This window comes from Acomys minous, assembly GCF_964271855.1.
Source record: "Acomys minous genome assembly, chromosome: 19".
NCBI classification, from domain to species: Eukaryota; Metazoa; Chordata; class Mammalia; order Rodentia; family Muridae; genus Acomys; species Acomys minous.
This window is the reverse complement of record NC_140499.1, coordinates 60646848-60674362: the sequence shown is the minus strand read 5'-3', so window position 1 is coordinate 60674362 and position 27515 is coordinate 60646848. Positions and strand designations below refer to the sequence as shown.

The 27515-nt window shown below is 49.0% G+C and overlaps 3 protein-coding genes and 1 long non-coding RNA gene across 8 annotated transcripts in view; 2 read left to right on the top strand and 2 right to left on the bottom strand.

Annotated features, from left to right (window-relative positions):
* Window positions 1–13764, bottom strand: part of SMG5 (SMG5 nonsense mediated mRNA decay factor) — a 32099-nt gene extending 18335 nt beyond the window's left edge. The window contains exons 1-5 of one of the 4 annotated variants that reach the window (XM_084769870.1): window positions 13669–13764; window positions 4741–4839; window positions 3995–4118; window positions 3490–3646; window positions 1234–1323 (exon numbers count right to left, since the gene is read on the bottom strand). In XM_084769870.1, the coding sequence (XP_084625996.1) occupies window positions 1234–1323; window positions 3490–3646; window positions 3995–4093 (346 nt within the window). In that variant the 5' untranslated portion in view covers window positions 4094–4118; window positions 4741–4839; window positions 13669–13764. Of the gene's footprint in view, window positions 1–1233; window positions 1324–3489; window positions 3647–3994; window positions 4119–4740; window positions 4840–6289; window positions 6419–12580; window positions 12842–13426; window positions 13600–13668 lie in introns of those variants that run through there. The other 3 variants (XM_084769871.1, XM_084769869.1, XM_084769872.1) reach the window with 3 other exon arrangements.
* A 349-nt stretch (window positions 13765–14113) lies between these two features.
* LOC311590685 lies at window positions 14114–15061 on the top strand. Its single transcript, XR_014776958.1, has 2 exons — window positions 14114–14564; window positions 14975–15061. It is a non-coding gene; the product is annotated as an uncharacterized lncRNA (long non-coding RNA).
* Window positions 15062–15459: 398 nt separating this feature from the next.
* TMEM79 (transmembrane protein 79) lies at window positions 15460–21110 on the top strand. 2 transcript variants are annotated; one of them, XM_084769823.1, is made up of 4 exons: window positions 15460–15609; window positions 16309–17111; window positions 17348–17561; window positions 20223–21110. In XM_084769823.1, exons 2-4 carry the CDS (start codon window positions 16352–16354, stop codon window positions 20434–20436), a joined length of 1188 nt encoding a protein of 395 aa, XP_084625949.1. In that variant the 5' UTR covers window positions 15460–15609; window positions 16309–16351; the 3' UTR covers window positions 20437–21110. The 2 variants fall into 2 exon arrangements, with proteins under 2 accessions (XP_084625949.1, XP_084625950.1); XM_084769824.1 differs by lacking the exon at window positions 15460–15609 and adding an exon at window positions 15617–15765.
* A 518-nt stretch (window positions 21111–21628) lies between these two features.
* Window positions 21629–25937, bottom strand: GLMP (glycosylated lysosomal membrane protein). Its single transcript, XM_084769822.1, has 6 exons — window positions 25763–25937; window positions 25022–25276; window positions 24469–24666; window positions 24136–24354; window positions 22217–22473; window positions 21629–22112 (listed from the first exon to the last, which is right to left on the bottom strand). Exons 1-6 carry the CDS (start codon window positions 25880–25882, stop codon window positions 21947–21949), a joined length of 1215 nt encoding a protein of 404 aa, XP_084625948.1. The 5' UTR covers window positions 25883–25937; the 3' UTR covers window positions 21629–21946.
* Window positions 25938–27515: the final 1578 nt, after the last annotated feature.

Genomic DNA, 27515 nt, shown 5'->3' with positions numbered 1-27515 from the left:
TTTGTCTCCTCAATGAAGGGAGCTGTAGCAAATATAATGCTTGCAAAGACCTTTGGTATTTGGTTCTGGAACGTTACTGGTTGATTCTACAGGAAGACACTGGTCCAGCTAATGTCAAACAGTGGACTCTGCACACTAGTGGTCATGAGTACGCCATGAGTGCAGTGGGGAGAGAGCTAGGGGAGCAGTGAAACGTAATGTTCCCAGCAAGTCCACTACAGCTAGAGACCCAGCATTATAAAGCAAGAGAGCACCTTTTCAGTCTCAGCACCACGCACCATGGAGTACATGTGCTCTGAGCGTCTTTTTTTTTTTTCTAGACAGGGTCTCTCTGTGTAGCCTTGGCTGTCCTGGACTCACTTTGTAGACCAGGTTGGCCTCGAACTCACAGTGATCCTCCTGCCTCTGCCTCCCGAGTGCTGGGATTAAAGGCGTGCGCCACCACGCCTGGCGACTCTCTGATCTTCTTGATGCTCAAGTTCCTATTCATCTCGGAGCCCAGAGAGATAACAGAGGAGGAGGACCCAAGTTACAACTTTTCCTGACCTATTGAAATAGTCATCATCCTGACTACTACCAATATCAAAGGTACTCCCCCATTCCTAGCTTTCCATAGAGCACTGATTCACAGGCACTGAAAGATGACAGTTACTAACTGTTTCTTCAGCTCTCTAATATGTAAAAGATGGTACCAACAACTGAAGCAGCCTGGACTGTTGGAGGATGATTTTGTGCACTGTGTATTCAAACGCTGATTTCTATAACCAGAGATCTGGTTGCAGTCCAGACTTTGGCATTGTCATTTTTATGAAGCATCTCCTGTCTCAATGTTGTGTAAAAAAATGTTCTCAATCACCTTCAGATTGGTTATTAAAAAGCAGAACAGCTATAGCTGGGCAGAAGAGTTAAGGGGGTACTTCCGATCCCAGGGAGAGGGTTTCAGGTGGGGACCACAGGGGCAGGGTGTCCACCATCAGGACACTGATGAAGAAGCAAGTGCCAGAGTGAGACCAAGATGGCAGGTAACAAACCAAGTGGCTGGGAAGTAGGTCTGATAGTGTTATCGGGTTAGAATAGCTCAGTATCTGCTCAGCTATAGTCCTGAAGCTTATAATAAAAATAAGAGGCTTCTGTGTCATTATTTGGGAGCGGGCATAGAAAAAAAATCTTGTATTTTACACTGAACTTTTCTCATAGCCCAAAGCAGAGGAAATAAAAGGTGAAGATTCTTACACAGATCCCCCAGGTACACCAAACATCGGTGGCATGCCATCTGTGCCCAATCCATCTCCTTTCCTGAAGCAGACACGGGCTTCTTGCATCCTGAAAGGGGGGAGGAGGGAGCACAGAGACAGATATTAATTTATGAGCCCATTCTTTACCCCCACTAAGGCAGAAACATCTTCTAATAAAGAAAAGAGGAAGAGATGAGAAGACACTTATTTAGCAAGCAGGTAGAGACAGAAGCACAAAGGAAAGGCCCTAAAACAGGAAGGACAGTATAGCTGGATGGTGGTGGCGCATGCCTTCAGTCCCAGTACTTGGGAGGCAGAGCAGGCGGGTCACTGTGAGTTCGAGGCCAGCCAGACTACAGAGTGAGTTCCAGGAGAGCTAAAAGCTACACAGAGAAACCCTGTCTCGAAAAAACAAAAGCAAAAACAAAAACCCAGGACAGTGCCCAAGAAGAAGGCCACCTGGAAGATCAACATAGAAGTTTAACAGAAAGAGATGAGGCTCCAGGGTTAGGAGAGGTGAGGAACTATATCAAAGCTACTCGGGGGCTAGAGAGATGGCTCAGAGGTTAAGAGCACTGACTGTTCTTCCAAAGGTCATGAGTTCAATTCCCAGCAACCACATGTTGGATCACAACCATCTGTAATGAGATTTGTATACATAATAAATAAATTAAGCCGTGTGGTGGTGGCGCATGCCTTTAATCCCAGCACTTGGGAGGCAGAGGCAGGCGGATCGCTGTGAGTTCGAGGCCAGCCTGGTCTACAAAGTGAGTCAAGGACAGCCAAGGCTACACAGAGAAATCCTGTCTCGAAAAACAAAACAAAACAAACAAACAAACAAAAGCTCCTTATGTGAAGGTATGTAGTGAGAATTCTAGAATTTTGGTTTCTTTTTTTGTTTTGTTTTGTTTTTCGAGATAGGGTTTCTCTGTGTAGCCTTGGCTGTCCTAGACTAACTTTATAAACTACACTGGCCTTGAACTCCTATCAATCTGCCTGCCTCTGTCTCCTGATTGGTGGGATTAAAGGCATGTGCCACCACACCTGGCTAAAAAATAAATCTTTAAAAAATAAAAATAAAATAAAAAAAAAACAGAAATAGGGACTGGGCATGCTCATGCCCGTAATCCCAGCACTTGGGAGGCAGAGGCAGGTGGATCTCTGTGAGTTCAAGTCTAGCCTGGTCTACAAAGTGAGTCCAGGACAGCCAAGACTACACAGAGAAACCCTGTCTCAAAAAAACCAACCAAACTGGGGGCTAGAGAGATGGCTCAGAGGTTAAAGAGCACTGCCTGCTCTTCCAAAGGTCCTAAGGTCAACTCCCAGCAACCACATGGTGGCTCACAACCATCTGTAATGAGATCTGGTGCCCTCTTCTGGCCTGCGGGCACACACGCAAGCAGAACACTGGAAACACAATAAACAAATCTTAAAAAACAAAACAAACATAGAAATAGCATGGTGTGGCAGTATACACCTTTAATTCCAGAGCTTAGGGAGGCAAAGGCCAGCATGGTCTACAAAGAGAGACCAGGATAGCCAAGGCTATACAGAGAAACCTTGTCTCAAAAAACCAACATGAATGAATGAATGAATGCTCGGCTACGAGAACACTATCAGGAAGGAGATGTCTTCCATCTCTGACCAGAAAATCTACCTCCTAGTGAAAGTTGGAGCAAGACTATGAAGAAGGGGGGAGGACAGAGAGAGCAAGGAGGGATGGAGGAAGGGCCTCTAGAGGCTAGCTGAGCTAAAGGGAAGACCCCCACTGAAAGACTATCAACAACTTTCCAACCTTTCTGAAGATTTCAAAACTTTAACCAAACATTGGAAAACAATCTCCAAAGTTAAAAACAACAGTGCCAGCAGAACTCAACTGGAAGAAAACAACAAAGATTAGCAGCACCAGCCGGGCATGGTGGCACACGCCTTTAATCCCAGCACTCGGGAGGCAGAGGCTGGCGAGAGACCCTGTCTGGAAAAAACAAAAACAAAAACAAACAAAAAGATTAGCAGCACCTTCCAGAGCTATATCTACACTGGACCCTCGCCCTCCCTCTGCCTCCACATCAGTTCACAGTCTTGGGCCTCTAACTTCTTAAAACCTTCACCCTAAGTAACTCCTGATTGTGTGAATAAGTCTCATTTTACAAAGCATCTGAAGGTGCTCCGTTTGCCTGGCTGGTCACTTGTTATTCAAACTTGAAGACAAGGCACAAGAACCTGCTCCTCAAGCCTTCTCGGCATCACTGACCTATGAGGGGGTCAGTGACATGAGTCCAGTCAATGCAGCACTGTAGTTCCAGCTGGTAGTGGGACTGGATATAGAGAAGGAGATGCTGGTAGAACCCGATGCCAGCGACCAGGTGAGTCCTGTAGGCACATTCCAAGGTGCTCCGGCTGTGAATATGCTGAGAAGGAAAAGAAGTAAGCTCAGAGCGCCACTCCGTCTGCCCAATTTGTTCATCTGAGGACCGTTTTTAACTCTAGACTCTCAGCCGCATCTCTCTTCCCTCACAAGTTACTCTTACAGTCTTAGAGCTACCTCTCAGGACCTCTCATGTGACAAGCTCCCATCTTTCTACAATTTCAATTTTGTAAAACTCCTCTTTCCTCTCTGCTGTCTTTCACTCTAACCCCACTGCCCCAACCACCCACCCCCGCCTCTGCTTCTCTTTCTCCAAACATGCTCTGGACCTACTTGCCTTAACTTTACCTCTTTAGACAAGTTTCATCAAAAGCCCCAGGGCCTCCCTTACCTTTTTGTTGGTCTTGATGAGCTGGATAACTTCATAGTACACCTTTCTCCACAGCAGCTCCTCAGCCTTCCTCCCATAGTCCACTGGGTGCAAGAACATAAGCTTCACACAGAGCTCACGCAGCCTGCGGAGGGATAAGCGAGCTTAAGGCACTGTCATCCCTCAACAGAGAACAGGAGCCAAGGAACTTGGAACTATAACCTAGTTAGGCAAGAGGAGCCTCCAAAAGACAGCAGCAGGAAAGAATAAGAATTGTAACTTTTAGCTGGGTGCTGGTGACACACGCCTATAATCCTAGCACTCAGGAGGCAGAGGCAGGTGGATCTCTGTGACTTCCAGGCCAACCTGGTCTACAAAGTGAGTCCAGGACAGCCAAGGCTACACAGAGAAATCCTATCTTGAAAAACCAAAATAAATAAATAAATAAATTTTTTCTTTAACTTTTAACAGTCTTCACTCACGCTATATTCTCTTTTCCATTTTATTTACCCTTCTTCCCATCACACGGCCAACCCCCTTCAACTCAAATGTCATTTTTATGGCATCAGTCTAGTGGGTGTACAAGCTGCCGATAGAATGAAGGACTCCCGTCTCTTCTCTTAGGAAGGCCAGAGACTTCATAAGTCCTTAGTGTACCATGAGCTCAGGAGGTTAAAGGTAATGTATATTTGTTTTTATCCAGCATAGCCACTAACAGAGACAGGCAAGAAACAGTAAGATTCTGTAGTTCAGAGTCTCCAGCTTACTTGTTCCTCAGGCTGACGTTCTCTGGTTTGAACACTTCTTGATAAGCAGTTTTGTTGCAAAGGATGAGGTCTAGTCGATGCACAGCCTCCACTACAGCCCTGCAGAGAAACAAAAAGCCCCTGAGCCACACTCACAGTTCACTTTGGGTGCCGGGGTACTAATTATAAGGAAAACACTGAAAGCCAGGTCTGGCATAGCACTTGAGGCAGAAGCAGGCAGATCTTTGCTGAGTTTGAGGCCAGCTTGGTCTACAAATCACTTTGTAGTCCAGGTCCGCCAGTGCTACGACACAGAAAAACCCTACCCCGAAAAACCAGAAAGAGAAGCCAGGCGTGGTGGCGCACACGTTTAATCCCAGCACTTGTGAGGCAGAGATAGGTGGATCTCTGTGAGTTTGAGGCCAGCCTGGCCTACAAAGTGAGTCCACGATAGCCAGGGTTACACAGAGAAACCCTGTCTTGAAAAACCAAAAAAGAGCTGGGCGTTGTGGCACAAGCCTTTAATCCCAGCACTTGGGAGGTAGAAGCAGTCGAATCGCTGTGAGTTTGAGGCCAGCATGGTCTACAAAGTGAGTCCACGACAGCCAAGGCTACACTGAGAGACCCTGTCTCAAAAAACCTAAAAGAAGAAGAAGAAGAAGAAGAAGAAGAAGAAGAAGAAGAAGAAGAAGAAGAAGAAGACGACGACGACAGGCAGACCAGAGACAGAGAATGAGCGAATGAGAGGGGAGGGTGAGAAAAGGGGAAGAGAAGACTTGAAAGGGCAGGCTGTATAAAACACGAAGAAAGACTTCAATCTGATACAGCAGCCCCACTCGAGGCACTCGTGGCAATGATGGAGACACTATTTGTTGTCCAAATTGAGGGAGGTACTACTGTTAGGAATCTTTTGCTGCACAAATGAGCCCATCAACATAAAAAAAAAAATATCCTCTGCTAGGCAGTGGTGGCCCACGCCTTTAACCCCAACACTCAGGAAGCAGAGGCAGGTGGATCTTTGTGAGTTCGAGGCCAGCCTGGTTTACAAGACAAGTCCAGGACAGTCAAGGTTACATAGAGAAACTCTGTCTCAAAAAACAAAAAACTATCCTCTGGGGGATATGCTTGTGTATACTTGTAATCCCAGGACTTTGAAGACTGAAGCAGGAGGCTTACTTACATTAAGGACTTCAAAGCTAGCCTGGACAAAGTAGCAAGCGCCAGTTTAAGAAAATTAACCTACCCACAATGTCAGTAGTGTTAAGGTAGAAAAACCCTCCCAATACAACGCAAAGAGTACAAGCTGCCAGACATAGACTGTCTAGGGTTTACAGAAAATCTGAGTTTACAGGCAAGTGTCACTGTATCTGGCTCGAAAATCTAGAGTTCTAACCCTGGCAAATGACCTAGCCCCTTAAAGGTCACCATATTACTAAAAATGGGCCTCATAATGCAGGTATTTAGAATAGTTTTATAAGATTTAAATGTTAACAATCTATTTACAGCTTTAGCATTCAGTAAACATGCAATAAAGAATGTTGGAGTGGATTATTATATAAGGGTTTATTACCTCTGACGTTCTTGGGCTGGGAAGATGGCTCAGTGTGTAGGAACAATTACTGTGCAAATATGAGGATCTGAGCTTGAATGGCAAGTACAGTGAGCATGACTACAAATGACTGTAACTCCCGCATGCACAAACCCACAAGTAAACAGATAGCTGTAGGCAGGAGCAGTAGCGCATGTGTGTAATCCCAGCACCGGGAGAGGCAGAGGCAGAGGCAGGCAGACCTGTGAGTTCAAGGCCAGCCTGGTCTACAATCACTTTGTAGTCCAGGAAAGCCAGGGCTACTACATAAAGAAAATCTGTCTCGAAATGCACCCCCTGCAAAATAAATGTGCATATAAGTAAAAAAACAAAACAAACAAACAACGACAAAAAACCAGGTACCCTAGGATGGCAATATGGGACACTGGCTGTCAAGCCTGATGTCCTGAGTCTGACCCTGGAGACTCACATGGTGGAAGGAGAGAACTGGCTTCCACAAGTTCTCCATGACTCCAGGTGAGTGTCAGGCCATTATGTGCTCCCTCACACATAGAAGCTCTCTCCCGTTCACACACATATACACATACACACACCCCAAAAGAGGGTGACAGATTCACTGGAGCTAGAGTTACAGGCAGTTGTGAGCTCCAGGTTCTAAGGAATCAAACTCTGGAATCCAGATGCTCTGGAAGAGAATTATGTACTCTTTGTTTTGTTTTGTTTTGTTTTTTGAGACAGGGTTTCTCTGTGTAGCCTTGGCTGTCCTGGACTCACTCTGTAGACCAGGCTGGCCTCTGCCTCCCAAGTGCTGGGATTAAAGGCGTGTGCCACCACGCCAGGCTAAAAACTATGTACTCTTATCTCCCTATTCACAGACACAGAAACACACATACATATGCATACATGCATACATATGTGTGCTTGATACTTTATTCATTATTGCAAAGAATTGGAATCAGGCTGGAGAGATGGCTAGAGGTTAAGAGCACTGTCCGCTCTTCCGGAGGTCCTGAGTTCAATTCCCAGCAACCACATGGTGGCTCACAACCATCTGTACTGGGATTTGATGCCCTCTTCTGGCATGCAGGTATATGTGCAGGCAGAGCACTAATATACATAAATAAATAAATAAATAAATCTTTAAAAAAAAAGTTAGAATCAAGTTTCATCATTTACCAATAGATGAACAAGTAACTAAAATTTGGTATACATATAAAATGGAACATTGCTGGGCATGGTGACATATGCCTTTAATCCCAGCGAGGGAGGCAAAAGAGAAGGATCTCTTGAGTTCTAGGCCAGCCCACAGGCAGTCCAGGACAGTCAGGGCTCTGTTACACAGAAAAACTCTGTCTCAGCCCTCCCACCCCCGAAAAAAGGAATACTATTTAGTTCTAAAGAAAATGAAGCTAACAAATTCTCAAGAAAATATACTCAGACTAATATTAAATGAAGTCATAATCTCAGAAAAAAACCCAAACAACCCACATGTTCTCTCACATATTGGAAATCCGAGTGTCTGTACATGTAAACAAATGTACCTGTTGGCACAGTACAAAATGAAGAAAAAAGAACAAGAAAAGCTAAATATAAGAGGATGAGCCCAGCACTTGGGGAGGCAGAGGCAGGCAGATTTCTGTGAGTTCGAGGCCAGCCTGGCCTACAAACTGAGTCCAGGACAGCCAGGGCTACACAGAGAAACCCTGTCTCAAACCCTCCCCCACAAAAAAAAAAAAAAAAAAAAAAAAGGATGAGGCAAGACTGAGTGCATGTAACAAGTTATGAAAGAGAATATAAAGATAAGTGTTTTTCTAGTTCTAATTCTGTCCTGAGGGGTTTTTTTGTTTTATTTTTGGCTTGAGTGGTATATAAATTTAATGTGAAGCATACCGAGTATACATACACACAAATAAATAAACATAAAAACCCCACAAACGAACAAAACTAAGTGTCCCAGCATTCATGTGCAGGGGTACACGGGACCCTCAAAAAGGGGAGAAGGTAGCATGGCATGGCATGATGGCTCGGCTATGGGTTAAGGCCCTTGCCATGAAGCCTGAGACCCACATGGTAGAAGTCGTCCTCTAAGCTCCACAGGCCCTGGCACCCAACCATGCACAAGTATGCCCTCACACACATACACATACAAAATAAATGAACTGCTTAAAAAGCACTTCAGAAAGCTGGGCGTGGTGGCGCACATTTGTGAACCCAACGCTCTAGGAGGCACAGGGATCTCTTGTGAATTTGAGGGCCAGCCTGGTCTACAAAGTGAGTCTTGGACAGCCAAAGCTATACAAGAGAACCCTGAGGGTGGGTGGGAGGCAAATGAAAAACAAAAAACAAACAAACAAACAAAAACCCTTTTGTTTTGGAGATTAAAAAAAAAAGATTATTTATTAGGCCAAGAGTAGTGGCACACACCTTTAATCCCAGCACTTGAGAGGCAGAGGCAGGTAGATTGCTGTGAGTTTGAGGCCAGCCTGGTATACAAAGAGAGTCCAGGACAGCCAAGACTACACAGAGAAACCCTATCTCAAAAAGATTATTTATTTTCTGGGTATGGGTGTTTTGCTCACATATACGGCTTCATACCATGAGCACACAGAGGGTGGTAAATCCTCTGGAACTGAGCCAGACCTGGTGGCACATACCTTCAATTCCAGAGGCAGAGGTATGTTGGTTGGTGTGCAGGCAATTCAACTGGCCTGCCATCAGGGGCCTTTAGTCCTATGTCACCATCTTTGTCTCACCTGTGACAGGTGCTCTGGATACAACCCACTTGCCAAATGCAGCCCATGCTCTTGCTTACACTTGTACACGCCTGCAAGTGTGAACAGTTTTTCTTTCTTTCTTTCTTTTTTCTTTTTCTCCTTCTCTCCCTCCCTCCCTTTCCCTTTCCCTCTCCCACTTCCTGGCTTCTTTTCTATGGAAGCAGACAAAGGCAATCCAAAAACAGACTGAAGATGTCACAACAAACCAAGATGTGGTCGTAGGCCAGACCAAGTGGACCACATAGAGAGGCTTAGACTCTCTATGACCCAGGAGCACAACACTGAAAGCTGCCCTATACAGGGCCAAGTGATTGACAGCACCCAGCTGAATGTGTGGGCTGGAAATCAAGGCCTTCTCATAGGGAAGCTCAATAAGTCAATGTTGTGGAATACAGTCGCCTTTCAGGCTACCCAGAGGTGAGAGCCAAACCCTTCCTGCCAAGCTGGACCTCAATGCCAGGGGCAACAGCTTAGTCTCTTGGACAGGGTGAGTTGATTTGCTTCTTGGGGACAGGATCTTGCTGTCCTCAGACTCTAGAGATCAAGTGATCGCACTGTCTACACCTCCTGAACCCAAAGGGGCTTCAGTGCCACAGACAGATGTAATAAGAGTGTAGGTAGTTTATTTTTGGTTGATTTTGCTATAAGACTGAACCCAGGAAAATGAAAAGAAAAAAAAAAAAAAAAAGAAAGAAAGAAAGAGAAGACTGAACCCAGGGTCTCTACTAAACTACACCCCCAGTCCAAGTGTTTGCATCTTTATGAACAGGCTTAGAGATTTCCTTACTTTTCCAAAGCCGGGCACACCTTTAATCCGAGCACTCAGGAGGCAGAAGCAGGCCTCCTGGTCTACAAATCAAGTCCAGGATAGCCAAGACTACACAGAGAAATCCTGTCTCCAGAAACAACAACATGGAAATTAGTCTTGACTCAAATTATTATTGTATAAAGAAAAAATATTTTTTATTTTTATTTATTTGTTTGTTGGTTTTCCAAGACAGGGTTTCTCTGTGTAGCCTTGGCTGTCCTGGACCCACTTTGTAGATCAGGCTGGCCTCGAACTCACAGCGATCCACCTGCCTCTGCCTCCCGAGTGCTGGGATTAAAGGTGTGTACCACAAATACTTTTTAAAAGATTTATTTATTTATAGGAATGCTCTGTCTGCATGTACACTTGAAAGTTACTAGAGGGCATCAGACCCCATTACAAATGGTTGTGAGCCACCATGTGATTGCTGGGAATTGAACGCAGACCCTCTCTGGAAGAGCAGTCAGTGCTCTTAACCACTGAGCATTTCTCAAGCTCCCAAGAAAATATTTTTAAAAGAATGATATAATTAACAAGCCTAATAAATTAATTAGTGTTTATAGACTTTCTAGCAACCCCTTTCCTGATTTTTTTTTCTTCAGATAGCATTAAAAGACATGAAAATGGGTTGGGCATGGTGGCACATGCCTTTAATCCCAGCACTCGGGAGGCAGAGGCAGGCGGAGTGCTGTGAGTTCGAGGCCAGACTGGTCTACAAAGTGAGTCCAGGACAGCCAAGGCTACACAGAGAAACCCTGTCTCAAAAACAAAAAAATCTAAAACAGCCGGGCGTGGTGGCGCACGCCTTTAATCCCAGCACTCGGGAGGCAGAGGCGGGTGAATCGCTGTGAGTTCGAGGCCAGCCTGGTCTACAAAGCGAGTCCAGGACAGCCAAGGCTAACACAGAGAGACCCTGTCTCGAAAAACCAAAAAAAAAACAAACAAACAAACAAAAAAAAATCTAAAACAAACAAAAAAGGCATGAAAATGCTCTACTTGTAGACAGCTAGCTTTGGGAGTTTCCCAGTTTCCTGAAGCTCAATGACAGCTCCACAGTCTACAACACACACATCAAGATGGTCATCGCCAGAGACACACACACACACACACACACACACACAGGCGCGCGCGCGCAAAAACCCCAAAACTGGCTGCCTCAACTGTTTACCCTTCTCAAAACCAACACAACACAGATAACCCATATACACACATACATACATATAAGCCACATACTGCAAACACATACTGTCAGCACTATGAAAGGTATGAGACAGCTGGCTTGACACAACTAGGAAATACCACAGACACTGCCCCCGCTGTGCCTGACAGGCAGCTCAGCACTTAGCAGTTACACAAGCCACCTCCAGGGACCGCCTCTGCCTGGGGACTCCTGCTTGGGGACCCACAGTGGGAGGCCAGGGGCTGCTGAAGGGGAGCACCTTGCTATTTCCAGAAGAGTCTGTACTTCCTTTCACCTTCTGGCTTACAAGGCCAGCACAAGCAGGACACACGAACACAACCAGCTCTTAATTCTTTCACGGCCAAGCCTGGGCAGTGCCAGTCCTCCTCCCAGGCAAACACCCCTCGTCAGCAGGGCCTGTGGTAAATGGGAACCCCCAAGCTCCATTTCCTACTAAAAGGCAGAAACCTCAGCTCTTCATCTTACTGTGACTCAGCTACAGGATCTGTGTTCTACCTACACAAGACTGTCGACACAGATTGTAAGGAAGGAAGAATTGAGTCACTGGGTGTCTTCAAGGCTCTTCCTAGCCAACAAACACACTGGTCTTCTAGACTTTCTCTTTCAGAATTAACAAAATTTGAGCCGTAAAGGACTTCAGGGTATATTCAAATGAAATCTTTTTTTTTTATAATTTGAAATTCCTTTAAAAAAAAAGATTTATTTTTATTTTTGTGCACTGGTGTTTTGTGTGTGTGTGTGTGTGTGTGTGTGTGTATATACTGTTAGAAAGCATCAAATCCCCTAGAACTGGAGTTACAGCTATGAGCTGCCATGTGGATGCTGGGAATTGGACCAGGGTCCTCTAGAAGAGGAGCTAGTGATCCTAAACGCCGAGCCACTGAGGCTCTGAGGTTAAGAGCACTGACTGCTCCTCCAGAGGTCCTGAGTTCAATTCCCAGCAACCACATGGTGGCTCACAACCATCTATAATGTGATCTAATGCCTTCTTCTGCCATGGAGGCAGAGCACTGTATACATAATAAATAAATATTAAAAAAAAAAAAGACAAACAAAAAAACCGCCGAGCCATTTATCTCCAGACTGAAATCTTTCCTTTTAAGGAAGAAGAAACTGAGGCCCAAGGTCACACAGCGAGAGGGGCAAATGAAGGACACGAACCTGTTTTTGTGGACTTCAGTCAATGGCTAATTCCAGTCAACCACTGGTGCTCAGCACGGTTCTGAGCACTAGTCCCTTTCGGGTTTTTCCCCACCTGGGACCCCCTCACCCCACCCTCCCCTACCCAACCCTTCTAAGCCTCCAATTCCGCAAAGCCCCGCGCCGCGCCGCGCTCTCGGAGGCAAGGGTTTCCGCGGACACGCTTCAAACCTCCCACCCACCCAATTCTCGGGAGCTCCTCCCGGCTCGCCCGCCCCGCTCTCAGGCTGCACCCCCGCCCTCGCCCGGCCCGCCCGCCGCAGGCCCCGCCCCTCGCCGGCCCCGCTTGCCCGCCGCGGCTGCACACACGCCCCGGCCCTGCCTCTCACCGGTAGAGCCGCTTCGTGTGGAGGACCTTTGCTTCAGGCTCGCCGCTCTCCACTGGAGGGGGGCCTTGGCTCATGGTGCCTGGGCCCGGGGGCACCTCCTGGTCACAGGCCCCCGCCACCCACCATTGGCTCCTCCACTGCCGTCTCCAGCCGTACCCGGAGCCGCCACCGCCGCCGGCCCTGCTCGGCCGCCATCGCTGTGAGGCGGCTACCTGAGATGGCTCCTCCTCCACCTATCAAATCTCGCGATAGCTGCCGCAAAAGCCCCGGCCCAGTGACCAATCCACCAAGTCTCGCGAAAATGTGTTTTCGCTCCGGGAAGTTACTCGAACTCCCTCCAGCCGGCATGGCTTTTTCTGCTGAGCTTTTCTTAAATAGTTGAGGAAAAATTTATTGTCAAAGATGTCAGAGAAACCGGGCATACTAGTGCAGGCTTATCTTCCTATCACTTAAGAGGCTGAGGCAGCCTGCGGCAAGTTCCCAGCCCGGCTACATTGCGGGGACCCTGTCTCGAAAAATTAAGTAAATTTAAAAAGAGCGCGCTGGCGAGATGACTCAGCTGATCAAGGCTTGCCGCCTACCTGAGCGCGACCCTTGGAACCCACATGGTGTAAGGTGAAGCGACTCGAGGAAGTCACCTTGATCACACACGCGCCCCCCATGGCACGCCCCCGCCCCCAAGTTAAGTGAAAAATTTAAAGTTTCCAGGAGAGAGAGAGAGAAACAAAAACGAGACTGTAGAGTGCTCAGCTATAAATGGGACAACTAGGGGCTGGAGAAATGGCCTCTCGGTTAAGAGGAGTGGCTGCTCTTCCAGAGGACCCAGCTTCAGTTCCCAGCACCCACCTGGCAGCTCACAAGGAGTTAGCTCCAGTTCCAGAGGATTCGACACTCTCACACAGACATACTTGCAAGCAAAACACCAGTGCACATAAAATAAGACTAAATAAATGGGACGGCCACTCCCAACACTCAGAAATCGTTGCAGAAGAGGGGCAGCAAAGATTTTTAAGAACCGGAGGTAATGGAGATCTGCTTGGAAGAAGTATTTGCCAGAAGCGACAGTGCTGTTGCACACTGGAACTCACCTGTCACTGCATGCACAAGATCAAATCAGCCAAAATTCCAGCATGGATGTGGGAAGGGCTCCTCAAGTCCGACTCCTAACTGAGGAGCCACAGGAAGTTGACGGTTGCTGGGGGAAGGTGTTTGTTTGTTTCTTAAAGGAATTCCTCCCCAGATACTACATTTTGTTTGTTTGTTTGTTTGTTTTTGGTTTTTCAAGACAAAGTTTCTCAGTGTAGCCTTGGCTGTCCTGGATTCGCTTTGTAGACCAGGCTGGTCTCGAACTCACAGCGATCCGCCTGCCTCTGCCTCCCAAGTGCTGGGATTAAAAGCGTGCGCCACCACCCCTGGCTCCTATTGCTTTCTTAAGTAAACCTAAGCAGAAGAGTATTTGGGTCCTGTCTACATACACATTATAATGGCGGTGTATATACACACACTATGCTCCTGGCTCCAGCCACCACACCGCCTTTCTATTCCTGAAACAGCCTGAAGTGTTTCCCATCTGTTGGCCTCTGACTTACAGTTCCTCTACAAGGAACTCCCTCCCATTGGGTTTCAGCTTTAATGTCACCTTAAAAAGGCTTTCCCTGCTGAAATTATTTTACTGATTTAGTGTTAATTTTTAATGTCTGTTAGCCCAATAGCTAGAAACCCTGATTGTCACTTTGTTCTCTTTTGTACCTGTGCCTAGAATAGCACTTTTTTGTTTGTTGGATTTTTTTTGTTAATGTTTTTGTTTTTTGTTTTTTTGGTGTTTTGAGACAGGGTTTCTCTGTGTAGCCTTGGCTGTCCTGGACTCGCTTTGTAGACCAGGCTGGCCTCGAACTCACAGCGATCTGCCTGCCTCTGTCTCCGGAGTGCTGGGATTAAAGGCGTATGCCACCACGCCCGGCTATGTTTTTGTTTTTGAGACCAGGTCTATCTGTGTAGTTCTGGCTGTGCTAAACTTTGGCTGCTAGACCAGCCTGCTTCGGACTCACAGACTTCCTGCCTCTGCCTCCTGAGCTGGGATTAAAGGCGTGTACCACTACAAAATAGCACATTATTAAGAATAGATCCTAGCCCGGGCGTGGTGGCACATGCCTTTAATCCCAGCACTGGGGAGGCAGAAGCAGGAGGATCGATGTGAGTTCGAGGCCAGCCTGGTCTACAAAGCGAGTCAAGGACAGCCAAGGCTACACAGAGAGACTCTGTCTGGAAAAACAAACAAACAAACAAACAAATAAAAAATAGATACTCAAACCAGGGAGTGGTAGTGCAGCCTTTAACCCCTGCACTTAGGAGGCAGGGGCAGGTGGATCTCTCTGTGAGTTCCAGAACAGCCAGGGCTACACACAGAAAAACCAAAATCTTGAAAAAAACCAAAATCAAAAAAAGATAAAAAAGATACCCAATAAACATTTACTGAACAAATTTGCAGATGTCATCATTTTCCCAATTTTTGTTTTGTTTGTTTGTTTGTTGGTTGGTTTGTTGTTCTTCAAGACAGGGTTTCTCTGTGTAATAACCCAGGCTGTCCTGGAGTCACTCTCTATATTCCAGGCTGGCCTAGAATTCCTAGGTGATCCATGTGCCTCTGCCTCTTGAGCTACCACCAGCCCAGCATCTCTTTTTCCCAGTTTAAGCACCCTTTTGGTACACAAACCCTATTTTATGCTGTGGCATTCCTGAGCTAGGAGCACTTACACATCCCATCCCAGAATACCTACAGTCCACACCTCTACTTCCAGCTGCACCCTTAATTTTCAAAAAGGATGACGTCGTCCTCCTGTAGAGTTCTTCCAGTAGGCAGATTCTGTAGGGCGGGGCCTGTGCCTTTAATCTGGGCTCCACCTGCTCTGGTCAGACAGGTTTGGAGACACAGGTAAGGGAAGGGAGACTGGGAAATACTTGCAGAGCCAGCCACGAGAGAGCTAGGCAGTTCCTTTCCGGGGGATCCTCCGCCTCTCTGCAGATGTAAGGTAAGAGGGTATCATGGGTCCAAAGGGCAGGGGTAGGAGGGGCCCTAGAGGTGAAGGAAGAAAAGAGCCCCATCCAGAAGCTGTGAGCTGGACAGTGGAAGGGAGGAAAGACAGACAAAATGAAGACGTGCGAACAGCCACACACCAGAACTGAAGGTCTGGGTGAAGCCCAGCCGGGTTGAATTGCTTGAGACTGCCAGGGTGGGGTAGGGTGGGTAGGGGGGACGTTTAGAAATGGCTGGCTCCTGGAATGGAGACTAAGGGACTGAGTGGCAGTTGCCAAGAGTTCCAGGCAGAGATCTGCAGGGCAAAGGGCAGGTGGAAGGGCGAGGGGACGGTTTCTCTATAGGATGAGCCTTGGCTGTAAAGAAGCTCTCAGCTCAGCTCGGGTGGCCATGAATCCAGGGGTTTGGGTGGAGAGGGTAGAAGGCAGTGTGGGCGTAGACCGAGGCCACAGCTGCCAGGGCTTGTGTCCCCTGATTCACCCTTGTCCTGCTGGGTGACACTTACTTTGAAAAGTAGCCCTCCATTTTAGTCCTCTGCTGCCTGCCTGCCTCTCTGTTTCAACACCTTCCTCCACACTGTGTTCTCCCGGAGAGTCCCGTGAGGTCTGCTGCTCTGGGGAGGTCTAGGTCTGAGAAACTGTCCTGGGCCAGAAGACAAGGTATTTTCACAGAACTTCCCCCCTATTCCTTTTAGGATGACATCGCCTTCTGGTAGACTTCAGAACTGAAGCCTCACAATGACAGAACCAGAGACACTAGCCCTCTTGGAAATGAAGGAACCAGAGGAGGCTCCGGAGAAGAGCCCACCACAGGCTTTAGTCCCCACTGGCCGGCAGCCAGAGGAAGAAGGTGGGACAGAGTCCCCTGGAGCCGAGTCCCTCACAGTGGGGTCTTCATTTGGGTCTCCTATTGTCAGAGAGGGACCCGAGGATGGTCCAGACAGCACAGTAAGTGAGGCCGCCACTTTGCCCTGGGGAACTGACCCTCATCCCAGCGCCCCACTTCCGGATCCCCCGGGCTGGCGAGATATTCACCCAGAACCCCTCGAGTCGGAAGCACCCACTAAGTCGGAGGAACCATTTAAAGATGATGCCAACCTGCTCCCTGAGAAGGCAGTTAGGGCCTTCGTGCCCATCGACCTACAGTGCATCGAGCGGAAATGCCAGGAAGAGCGCATCGTGCGTCATGAGACCGGCCAGGGTGAGCGCAGGAATTTCCTGCCAGCCCGACTCAGCCACCCTGAGCCCCTAGAGCGCAAGTGGGCTGAGGCCGTTGTGAGACCCCCTAGCCGGTCCTGCGGGGGCTGTGGAAGCTGTGGAGGCCGTGAGGCGCTCAGAGCTGTAGCCTCGGTGGTGGCTGCCCTCATCTTCTTCCCCTGCCTGCTGTACGGAGCATATGCCTTCCTGCCCTTCGAAGCTCCGAGGCTGCCCACCATGAGCTCCCGCTTGGTCTACACCCTCCGCTGTGGGGTCTTCGCCACCTTCCCCATCGTGCTAGGTGAGTCTGGCTCGTGGAGAGGGGCTACGTAGGAAATGGACTAGAAGCCTTGGATTGGGGTGGCTTCTCTTCATTCTTCCGGAACCACTCAGGGCATCCGGAACCTGCCACCCTCTGCCCCCTCGCCTCCAGGGAGCAGCACTTGGGTCTTCTCTGTAGCCCTGACCCAAGAGACACATGCAGCTCTCCTGCCTTCTCTGACCCATGTGCTTCCCCCCACCCCACCCCCATGCCAGGGCTCCTTGTGTATGGGCTGAGCCTGCTGTGCTTTTCCGCCCTTCGGCCCTTCGGAGAGCCCCGGCGGGAAGTGGAGATCCACCGGCAGTATGTGGCCCAGTCGGTGCAGCTTTTCATCCTCTACTTCTTCAACCTGGCCGTGCTTTCCACCTATCTGCCCCAGGACACCCTTAAGCTGCTGCCCCTGCTCACGGGTCTGTTTGCCATATCTCGGTGAGTAGGGGCTAGGGTGGCCATGGCTAGGGTAGGCGCGAGGGAAGTGATGAGCCTAGAGCCTCCAGGGAGACTTGAGGTCTGGGATGGGGGTGGGAGTGGGGGCGGGGCGGGGATGTTTCTGGATGTGTACCATACAGCGATGAATCCCCCGTCTCTTGAGAGCTTCACTGGGCAGCAGGTAGTCAGCTCCTCTCTTCCTGTCCTTCAGAAGTTGGTCTCAGAGGCATGCCAATGGAGAACTTTTGACTGTTACTTTAGTATAGAGCATGGAATCCATTGCCTCACACATCTAAGCACAGCGCTGAGCAGCCTCCACCCTAGCCTGGTTTGTCATTTAGTGTGCCCACTGAAGCTATATCTTTAGTCTGTAACTCTCCATTCACATAGCTTTAAAAATTGCTCAACACCCTGGGCAGTGGTGGCGCACACCTGTAATCCCAGCACTTAGGGAGTCCGAGGCCAGCCTGATCTACAAAGTGAGTCCAGGACAGTCAAGGAAACACAAAAAAACCCTGTCTTGAAAAAAATTTTTTTTTGCTGAACACAAAATGTGGAGCCTTTTCTGTTTTATTTGGACAGAAACTCTTAGCAATCCTCCTGTCTCAGCCTCAAATGCTGGGATTCCCACATCCCTTTCCAGTTTTAAGAGTTCTAACGGCACTTGGGAGGCGGAGGCAGAGGCAGGCAGAACTTTGAGTTCAAGGCCAGCCTGGTCTACAGGGCAAGTTCAGGACAGCCAAGGCTACATAGAGAAACCCTGTCTTGAACTCCCCCCCCCCCAAAAAAAAGGGTTCTAATGGCTAGGACGTTCTTCCTTAGACAGTGCTAAAAACTGTCCTAGAGCTGATGTAGTGGCTCTTAATACTCGGGAAGCTGAACAAAAAAGAGGGCTGCCAAGAGTTCACGGCAGACTTGTACCGTGAGTTTTGAGCCAGCCAGCACCATGTAACTATGACCTTGTCTCAGAAAACAAAATGAGACCAATAAACGAACTGCCCTGACACTGATCTTCATAATTTGGACACTGGACACCACAGATCAGTTCCTGCTCTTGAGACAGCTTCCTCTAATGTTTGAATGGTTCTGATCCCTTTGCTCTCTGGGAAGGAAATCTGCTAGTCAGTGAGCGGATCCCTGTGAGAGCACTGACCTCTTCCCCCAGGCCAGTTGCCTCTCACGGCAGGCAGGCTCGTTACCTTTGGAATCACCACTGAATATTATTTTTATTCATTGAGACAGGATCTCAATATGTAGCACACCTTGGCCTGAAAATACGTAAATCAGGCTGGCCTCAAACTCTTGGTGATCCTCCTGCCGTAGTTTATTGAGTATTGTAAGCAAGCTTCTGTTTTGTTTTGGTTTTTTTTTGAGGCAGGGTAAAGACTGGCTGTCCTAGAATGCACTGTGTAGTGAGTGTGTAGTCCAGGATGGCCTCACCCTCCCAGATCTGCCTGCCTTTGGCTCCTGAGTGCCTGGATTAGAAGTCTGTGCCACCAAACCGGTCAGGATCTTGGTTTCTTTATCTGGAAAGGGTAAATATGGAACACGCGCCGAAGCTAAGATGAGAACTGGAGCCTGGCACGAAGGCCTGTAGTCCCAGGCAGTGCTAGGAAGCTGAGGCAGGCGAATCGGCTCAGGTTGGAGGCCATATGGGGCCACATAGTGAGACTCTGACTCAAAAAGTAACCAAAAAGTAACAAACAAGGGAGGCAGAGACAGGCGGATCCCTGTGAGTTCAAGGCCAGCCTGGTTTACAAAGAGAGTCTAGGACAGCCAAGGCTACACAGAGAGAGACCCTGTCTTGAAAAAATAAGACAAAAAAACCCAAACCAAACAAACACCATACACACACACACACACACATACGCCAAAACAACAACAACAACAAAACAGTTGAATGTAAGGAGAGCCACTGGGTTAGGGATGCAGCTCAGTTAACAGAATGCGTGCCTAGCATACAGACTCCAGCTTCAGACCCCAGCACCACTGGGGTGTCCCCATAAGATCTTCATTTGGGAGGGTGAAGGCAGCACTGGGGGAGCTGGGGATGCAGTTCAGTAACAGACCACTTGCCTAACTCTGTGAAGCCCTGAGCTACAAAACAGAAGTGACTCAAGAAACTGTAGCACTGGATCCCTAGGGTGGGAGCTGGGGAGGATAAGGTGGGAAACAGAAGAGAGGGACACAGTATTCAAGTTGAATTCTTATTTCATTCTCAAGCGCGTAAATGAATATTTAACTGCCATTTAGTTAAAAATGAAATTATTATAGCATCATCATCATCATCATTATTATTTTGGTTTTTTCAAGACAGGGTTTCTCTATGTAGCCTTGCCTGTCCTGCACTTACTTTATAGACCAGGCTAGCCTCAAACCCACAGAGATCCACCTGCCTCTGCCTCCCAAGTGCTGGGATTAAAGGCATGTGCCACCACTGCCCGGCTAAAAATGAAATTATTTTTGCCCACTTAAAATTTAAATAGTATGTGCAGGAAAAGATGGGCATATTCTCACTTCAGAGAGTTGTGGGAAGGTAGACATTGCAGACACATGTATAAACTGGGCGTTTAGAGTATAGAACCAGCCTTGGCTACCGTCCCATCTAAGTCTCCCGCTGTCTGCTCCTGACCGATTGGCTGTGTCGTTGTGTTTCCACAGGCTGATATACTGGTTGACCTTTGCCGTGGGCCGCTCCTTCCGTGGCTTTGGCTATGGGCTGACTTTCCTGCCACTGTTGGCCATGCTGATGTGGAACCTCTATTACATGTTCGTGGTGGAGCCAGAGCGCATGCTCACTGCCTCCGAGAGCCGCTTGGACTACCCGGACCATGTCCGATCTGTCTCCGACTACAGGCCCCGCTCATGGGGCTGAGCCACCCCTAGGGTTAGCGCTTCCCCAAAATGGTTGCAGGCCTGCCCTTTGCCCAGGCAATGGACTTTTGATATGAGGAACCTTGCTACTTCCCTATAGGGGCCCTGTCCAGGGGGGCCCAGATACCCCTATTCTCTCCTAGTTGCTGCCTAGGGGAGAGACTGGAGAAGCACACTTCCTTCTTTGGCAGCCTCCCACCATGCCACGGGAGCTAAGGCCTGATGGCTAGCTCACTTCTCAGCTTCCTGTGGGTAGGGTGCAGAGTCCCAGCCACACACCTGATCTGTCCATGCCAGCTATCTATGGGAAAGTCGAGGAGATGGAAAAACTGCCCGAGGGTGGAGGTTGGTATCACTTCAGACTTTTGGCATTTGGTGAAAACTTTCCTAGGGGCTTGGGTTCAAGACCCTCTACCACTGGCCTCAAGACTCTTTTGCCTCCGCCAAGCCTATTACAGCTGCTGTCTTCCTTCTCCCAGCCTGCATGGGTCCCTGTAACTTTCCACTTCTCAAACTTCCAAGAAGTCCCACTGTCCCACCGTAAAGAGGGGGAAGAGGCAGAGATGAATCCTCCAAAAGAAGTGTGTTTGTAATCACATGGTGGCTGGGATGGCAGAGTGGCTGTTAGCCCAATATATACATATATATGTGACCATGTAATAAATCACTGCCAGCCTCTTGTGGCTCATTCTTTCTGCCCCTCCCGCCCCTCCCGCCATCACCTCCTGGCATCAAGGTGGAGGGTGGTTGACAGGAGCCTTGGACAGAGAACACTAGGACTGGTGGGAAAATGGGCCCTCAGAGGGAAACCGCCTTCCATCCTAGCTCTGTCTTCCCAGTTGCTGAAAGCATCCCAAACCAGGCCGGCAGCATCCGCACATTAAGAGACTGGAATCTGAGCTAGAGAGATGGCTCACCCAGGAGGAGGAGGACTTGTTGCTCTTGCAAAGGATTCTGGTTCAATCCCAGCACCCACATGGTGGTGTGCAACCATCCGTACCTCCCGCTCAAGGGGATCCAGTGCTCTCTTCTGACCTCCTGAGGCACCACACACACACACACACACACACACACACACACACACACACACACACACACACACGCTGTGCACATCCATACAAGCAAGCAGAACACTCACAAATACAATAAAATACAGAAATCTAATTTAAAAAGAGAGATTGGACTCTTGTAAGAAAAAAAAAAAAGTCTATTTCATGCCCCTTAGGGCAGTCAACAGTCACTCTCACGTGGGCCTTCAAGTTTCAACCAAGGGAAATGGGAGCGGTGAACGACAAGAGGAGAAAACAACCGTGGGGGCCTTCCTTTTCCCAGTCGTCCTAGCCTCTCCATGGGTTAGGAAAGACGACGGAACTCGGAGGCCCCGGTGAGTCGAGGCTGGCTTCTGAGGGTCTGCAGAAAAGCAGATGACAACCCTGACCCTCCACCCTCCGACAGTGTCAGGCACAGCATGGCGGATGTGGTCCTGGCCTTTTCCTCTGGAGAGTCAGGTCTCAGTTTATGGACTGGTACTCAGAATATTGCTTGTGGCGCAGCAGCAGAAACAGGCCTCCCCCCAGCAACATGAGGCCTGGAGCTCCCAGGGCCACTGCCATGACTCCAAGGACTAGTGGAGATAAGGTGTCCACTGGAGGGAAGCCCACGCCCAGAAGCATTGACCTAGAGGAAGAAGGTTAAAAATAAAGAGGTGAGCAAGCTTAAGAGAGAAGTCTGAGAGGCCTGGTCTTTCTCCCCTTGGACTTCCCCAAAGCCTCGGTTCTTACCAGCAGAGGTAGTGTTGGTCCCAGTAGCCAGGGCCTGTGGGGGTCCCAAATGTCAGATTGAAGGCACAGAAATTGTTCTGGGATCCAAAGAAGGCTTGGACGATTGGTGAGTGAGGGAGAGAATATGCCAAGGTAGGGTTGAGAGAGGAAATCTGGCAGGGGAGGGCCGATTCTCGGGCCCGTTGCTGCTGAGAGAAAGCCACTGGTCGCCATTGCATGAAGCCCGATGGGGAGGAGCCCCACAGCAACTCCTTCAACTAGAGAGAGAGGCAAAGGAGGCAGGGTGAGACGGAGCGACTGTGCCAACCTTTCTGTCTCACCGCCTCTCCCACGCTGCGCGTCATGAACAGCAGGGGCAATCAGGCCAGCAAAGGTGACCCCACCCCCACCCCCACCCCCGTACTAAGTGTAGCTGTACACCTGACATGCTACTTGTAGCAGGGTGGTCTCCACTCTAGAGAGAGAGATGAGCAGAGCTGCATCCTTGCCACTCTGCCCCTGCTCCCTCTGGGCTCCAGGTTAGGGAGGATCCCAGCTGAAGATCATGAAGCCCTGCACTGGTTTTGTCTGTTTCCTTGGAAGGCAGAGATGTCAGGTTACAGAAAGCTAGTACAACCAACACTAAAAGGAGCCAGAGAAAGTGTTTTGTTTTTGGTTTTTTTCCAAGACAGGGTTTCTCTGTGTAGCCCTGGCTGTCCTAGACTGTTGTAGACCAGGCTGGCCTTGAACTCACCTGCTTCTGCCTCCTGAGTGCTGGGATTAAAGGCATGTGCTACCACGACAAGCAAGAAAGTGTCGTTAAATAAAAAACGGAGACCATGTGTGGTGGTACATGCATTTAATCCCAGCTCTCAGGAGGTGGAAGCAGAAAATCTTTGTGAGCTCAAGGTCAGCCTATTCTACACAGTAAGAGTTCTAGGCCAGCTACAGATACATAGAGACCCTGTTTCAAAAAACAAACAGCTGGGTGTGGTGGCGCACACCTTCAATACCAGCACTCGGGAGGCAGAGGCAGGCAGATGGCTGTGAGTTCGAGGCCAGCCTGGTCTACAAAGCGAGTCCAGGATAGCCAAGGCTAACATAGAAAGACCCTGTCTCAAAAACAAACAAACAAAAAAACTGCATACAAACAGAAACACCTTTTAAAAATAGGTGGTGGTGGTGGGGCTGGAGACATGGCTCAGAGGTTAAGAGCACTGGCTGCTCTCCCAAAGGTCCTGAGTTCAATTCCCAGCAACCACACAGTGGCTCATAACCATCTGTAATAAGATCTAGCACCCTCTGTACATGCAGACAGAACACTGTATACATAATAAATAAATAAATCTTTAAAAAAAAAAAGGTGGTGATAGCTGAGCGTGGTGGCACACACCTTTAATCCCAGCACTCGGGAGGCAGAGGCAGGACAGCCAGAGCTACACACAGAGAAACCCTGTCTTGGAGAAAAAAAAAAAGGTGGTGGTAGCAGCTGGAGTGACGGCTCAGTGGCCATGAGCTTACTGCTATTGTGGAAAACCCAAGTTCATTTCCTAGCACCTATGTCAAGAAGCTTGCAACATCTTGTAATTCCAGCTGCAGGATACCTGACGCCCTCTTCTTGCCTCCATAGGAAACCTATACACACATGTACACACACACACACACACACACACACACATGAAAAACAAATATTTTGGGGCTGGAGACATGGCTGAGCGGTTAAGAGCACTTCCAGAGGACCAGGGTTCAATGCCCAGCACCCACATGGCAGCTTACAACTGTAGCTCCAGTTCCAAGGGATCTGGCACCTTCACAGACATACATGCAGGCAAAACACCAATGCACATAAAATAAAACAAATAAATCTTAAAAAAGAAAAAAAGGCAAACCAAAACCCAACCCATATCTGTAACCCCACTTTGTACTCCCAGCCGGCTGACCTGGAAGACAGCAGGTGCGTACTCATCGTCCATGGAGCGCTGCTCTTTCAAGGAGGGGCAGTCAGGGCCAGGACCCACGGTGGCTACCTCTAGGCCAAATAAGGAGCGCTTCCCCCGAGGCGCCGCTCCAACCAGGGCCACTTCTAGCTGGCAGACATCCGCCGTGTGCAGGAGGCGAGGGGGCTGAGCGGGTCGGCTAGATCTAGCAAAGGCCTGGACCTAGGAAGGAGGAAGAAGAAGCCATGTGTGTGTGTGTGGGGGGGGAGTGGAGCTGGAGGGATAACCCCCATGCTCAGTAAATCAGCTTTTTAAATTCCTTCCCCACAGCCTTACCTTGAAGGCCAGGCTGCCATTGACAAATGCTCCAGTAGGGTCATCTACAGGGTGGCCTTGAAAAGCAGCGCTCAGGGTGGCTAGGTCCAGTGAGTCGGTGATGTTGTTCCAGGAGAACTCAGCCAAGGAGTAAGGGGGATATGCTTTTCCTGGGGGCTGTGTCCCCTCCGACACCTTGGTGCTGTTAAACTCAAGCAGCTGGGGACAGGGCAGAGTGGAACAAGGCTTGCCCCCGCTCTGGCTTTCTCTTGCCCATCCCTCCCACTCACCCCACCCAAAAGTGCATCCATTTCCCCCATCCTGTCTTTTTTATTTTATTTTAATTTACGTGCATTGGTGTGAGGGTGTCAGATCTTGGAGTTACAGACAGTTGTGAGTTGCCATGTGGGTGCTGGGAGTTGAACCCGGGTCCTTTCGAAGAGCAGGCAGTGCTCTTAACCACTGAGCCATCTCTCCAGCCCCACTCATCCTGTCTTAAACCCTTCCCTCTCCCTTGGGGGTAGGATGGACTCTCTTCTTGTGCACCTCTCTCTGAGCTCCTCCAGAGCCTCACCCTGGTGAAGACAAGAGCGGAAGAAAACTGGATGCTGTTCTTGGGGAGCACCGCCAGGCCCCCAGCAGGATCAGGAGACAGCAGGAGACTCCAGTTGACACTCAGGACACTCTGAGTGGTGTTGGTGGCCACCATCACCACGGCTGGGGGCCCTAGGCTGCTCCACACATAGTGCAGGGTGGAGTTGCTGCCCACCGCCCGGATATGAAGCAGGTTTTGGGGATTCGGCCAGCCGGAAATAACTTCCATAGACACCTGAAAACACGGGGTAGTGGGATGGAGAGAGCAAGATCAGGGACAGTCACAGGTACAGAGGCAGCTTACGGATGGAGGGCAGGACCTGGGCAATACCAGGAATGGCAAGGGCTCTTGAGGCTTAGGCCAGAGGGATGTGTAGAAATTGAGGGGGGCGGGTCTTGAAACTCTCTTTGTAGCCGAGGCTGGCCTCGAACTCACAGAGATCCATCTGCCTGGGATTAGAGGTGTGCACCACCATGAAGTGCTCAGACATGCTTGGCCCTGGGTTACAATCTCTGAGGCGAGGTTCAGACACCACCAGAAAAGAGGAAGAAGTCATGCCTGCCCTCCTCCACAATCCTTCCCGTCACATGGCTCCACACTGGGCACACTGGGTTAACACTTCTGCACCCACCTTCCACCCCTCTGTTGCCCCAGAGTCCAGTCATCCTAGAAAGGCAGGATTTCCGGAAACACCAATGACTTTAGTTCCAGAGCCCTTACCTGACGAGTCTCCTCTCCCAGCAGGCCAAACGGAGCAGCACACACAAGCAGACTCAAAAGGAGCCATGGGGTTGGGGCACAGGGGACCCAGCCCCAGCGAGGTCCCCAACAGCAGAACATACAGCCGCCAACAAGTTTAACACAGCGGAAGAGCCTCAGTCACGTGACTCCCTTCCTGCTGATCCCTTTAAAGGGCGGGCCACCAAGCCAGTTCTTAAAGAGACAGCTGCCAATAGCCCGGATCTCAGTACAAATTGAATAGTGTCAGGTAGGATGAAGAATGTAGCTGTGTAAACATACTCCAGCCTCTCCTCACACACCCTGCCAGTCCCACCCAAGTGACCTCTGGTGAGTGTGCCCTGAGTTAACCTCCAAGTGGCTTCTGTACATTACTGCTCTGTGGTAGAAAAGTATAGAGAGGAACTGGAGTTATTGATATGAAAAGATGGCTCAGTGGGTGTTTGCCCCAAGCTCGACATGGACGTGATGAAAGGAGAAAAATAATTCCCAGAAGCTATACCTTAATACATGTATTCTGCGGCACAAATCACCCACTGCCAACATACAATGAGTAAAATAAAATGTAAAATAGTAATAATTAAAGAATGCTCAGGTGTGGTGGTCTCAAAAAAAAAAGAACCAAGCCAGAAGTAGCAGCTTGCTTCTGTAATCCCAGTTTTTCAAAGACTGAGGTAGGAAGAACACCATGAGTTTGAGGCCAGCCTGGATTGGAGGCAGCTCCAGCTAGAATGAACTTTTTAAATTTAAAAAATTTTTAAAGATTTATTTATGTATAAAACATTCTGCCTGCATAAGCCTGCCCGCCAGAAGAGGGCAGTGGATCTCATTGTAAATGGTTGTGAGCCACCGTGTGGGTGCTGGGAATTGAACTCAGGGCCTCTAGAAGAGCAGACAGCACTCTTTACCTCTGAGCCATCTCTCCTGGCCCGAATGAACTTTTTTTTTTAAAGGGAGGGGGGTGTGTGTTGTCACAGAGGTTAAAAGCACTGGCTGCTCTTCCAAAGGTCCTGAGTTCAATTCCTAGCAATGACATGGTGGCTCACAACCATCCATAATGAGATCTGATGCCACCTTCTGGCGTGCAGGTGCACATGCAGGCAGAGCACTGTATACATAAATATAAACAAGGGGGAGGGGCTAGAGATGTAGCTCAGTTGGTAGGGTGCTTGCTTAGCAAACATGAAATCCTGGGCTCAATCTCCAGAACAGCAGCATATAAAAACTGGGCATGGAAGCCAAGACAGCCTAACCTCGGCCAGCAGGTGGAAGACGGAGAGTCCGATTCAAGGTCTGGAGCCTGCGAGATGCTCAGCAGATCCACATGGTGGAGAGAGAACCAACTCCTCAAAGTTGTTCTCTGGCTGTGGTGTGCAAGCACGTGCGCGCGCGCACGCAGACACACACACACACACAAATGAAAACATCTCAAGAGACTTTCTTCTGATGATGGAGAGAACTCCTTGAAGTTGTTCTCTGGCTGTACACACAACACACACACACAAACACAAATGAAAACATCTCAGAGAGTTCCTTTCGATGATGTATTTAGTGGACTCTCAGGTACGAAGGTTTTCTTACTGTAAGAGCTCACAAAGCTACCACAGATAAAAAGCAAGTCAGCCAGTTGACTAAATGCATGCTTTTCTTCTTAAATCTTCAGTTGTGTGTTTGAGGCAGGGTCTCTCTATATAGCCCTGGCTGTACTAAAACTTTTTATACATCCTAGGCTGGC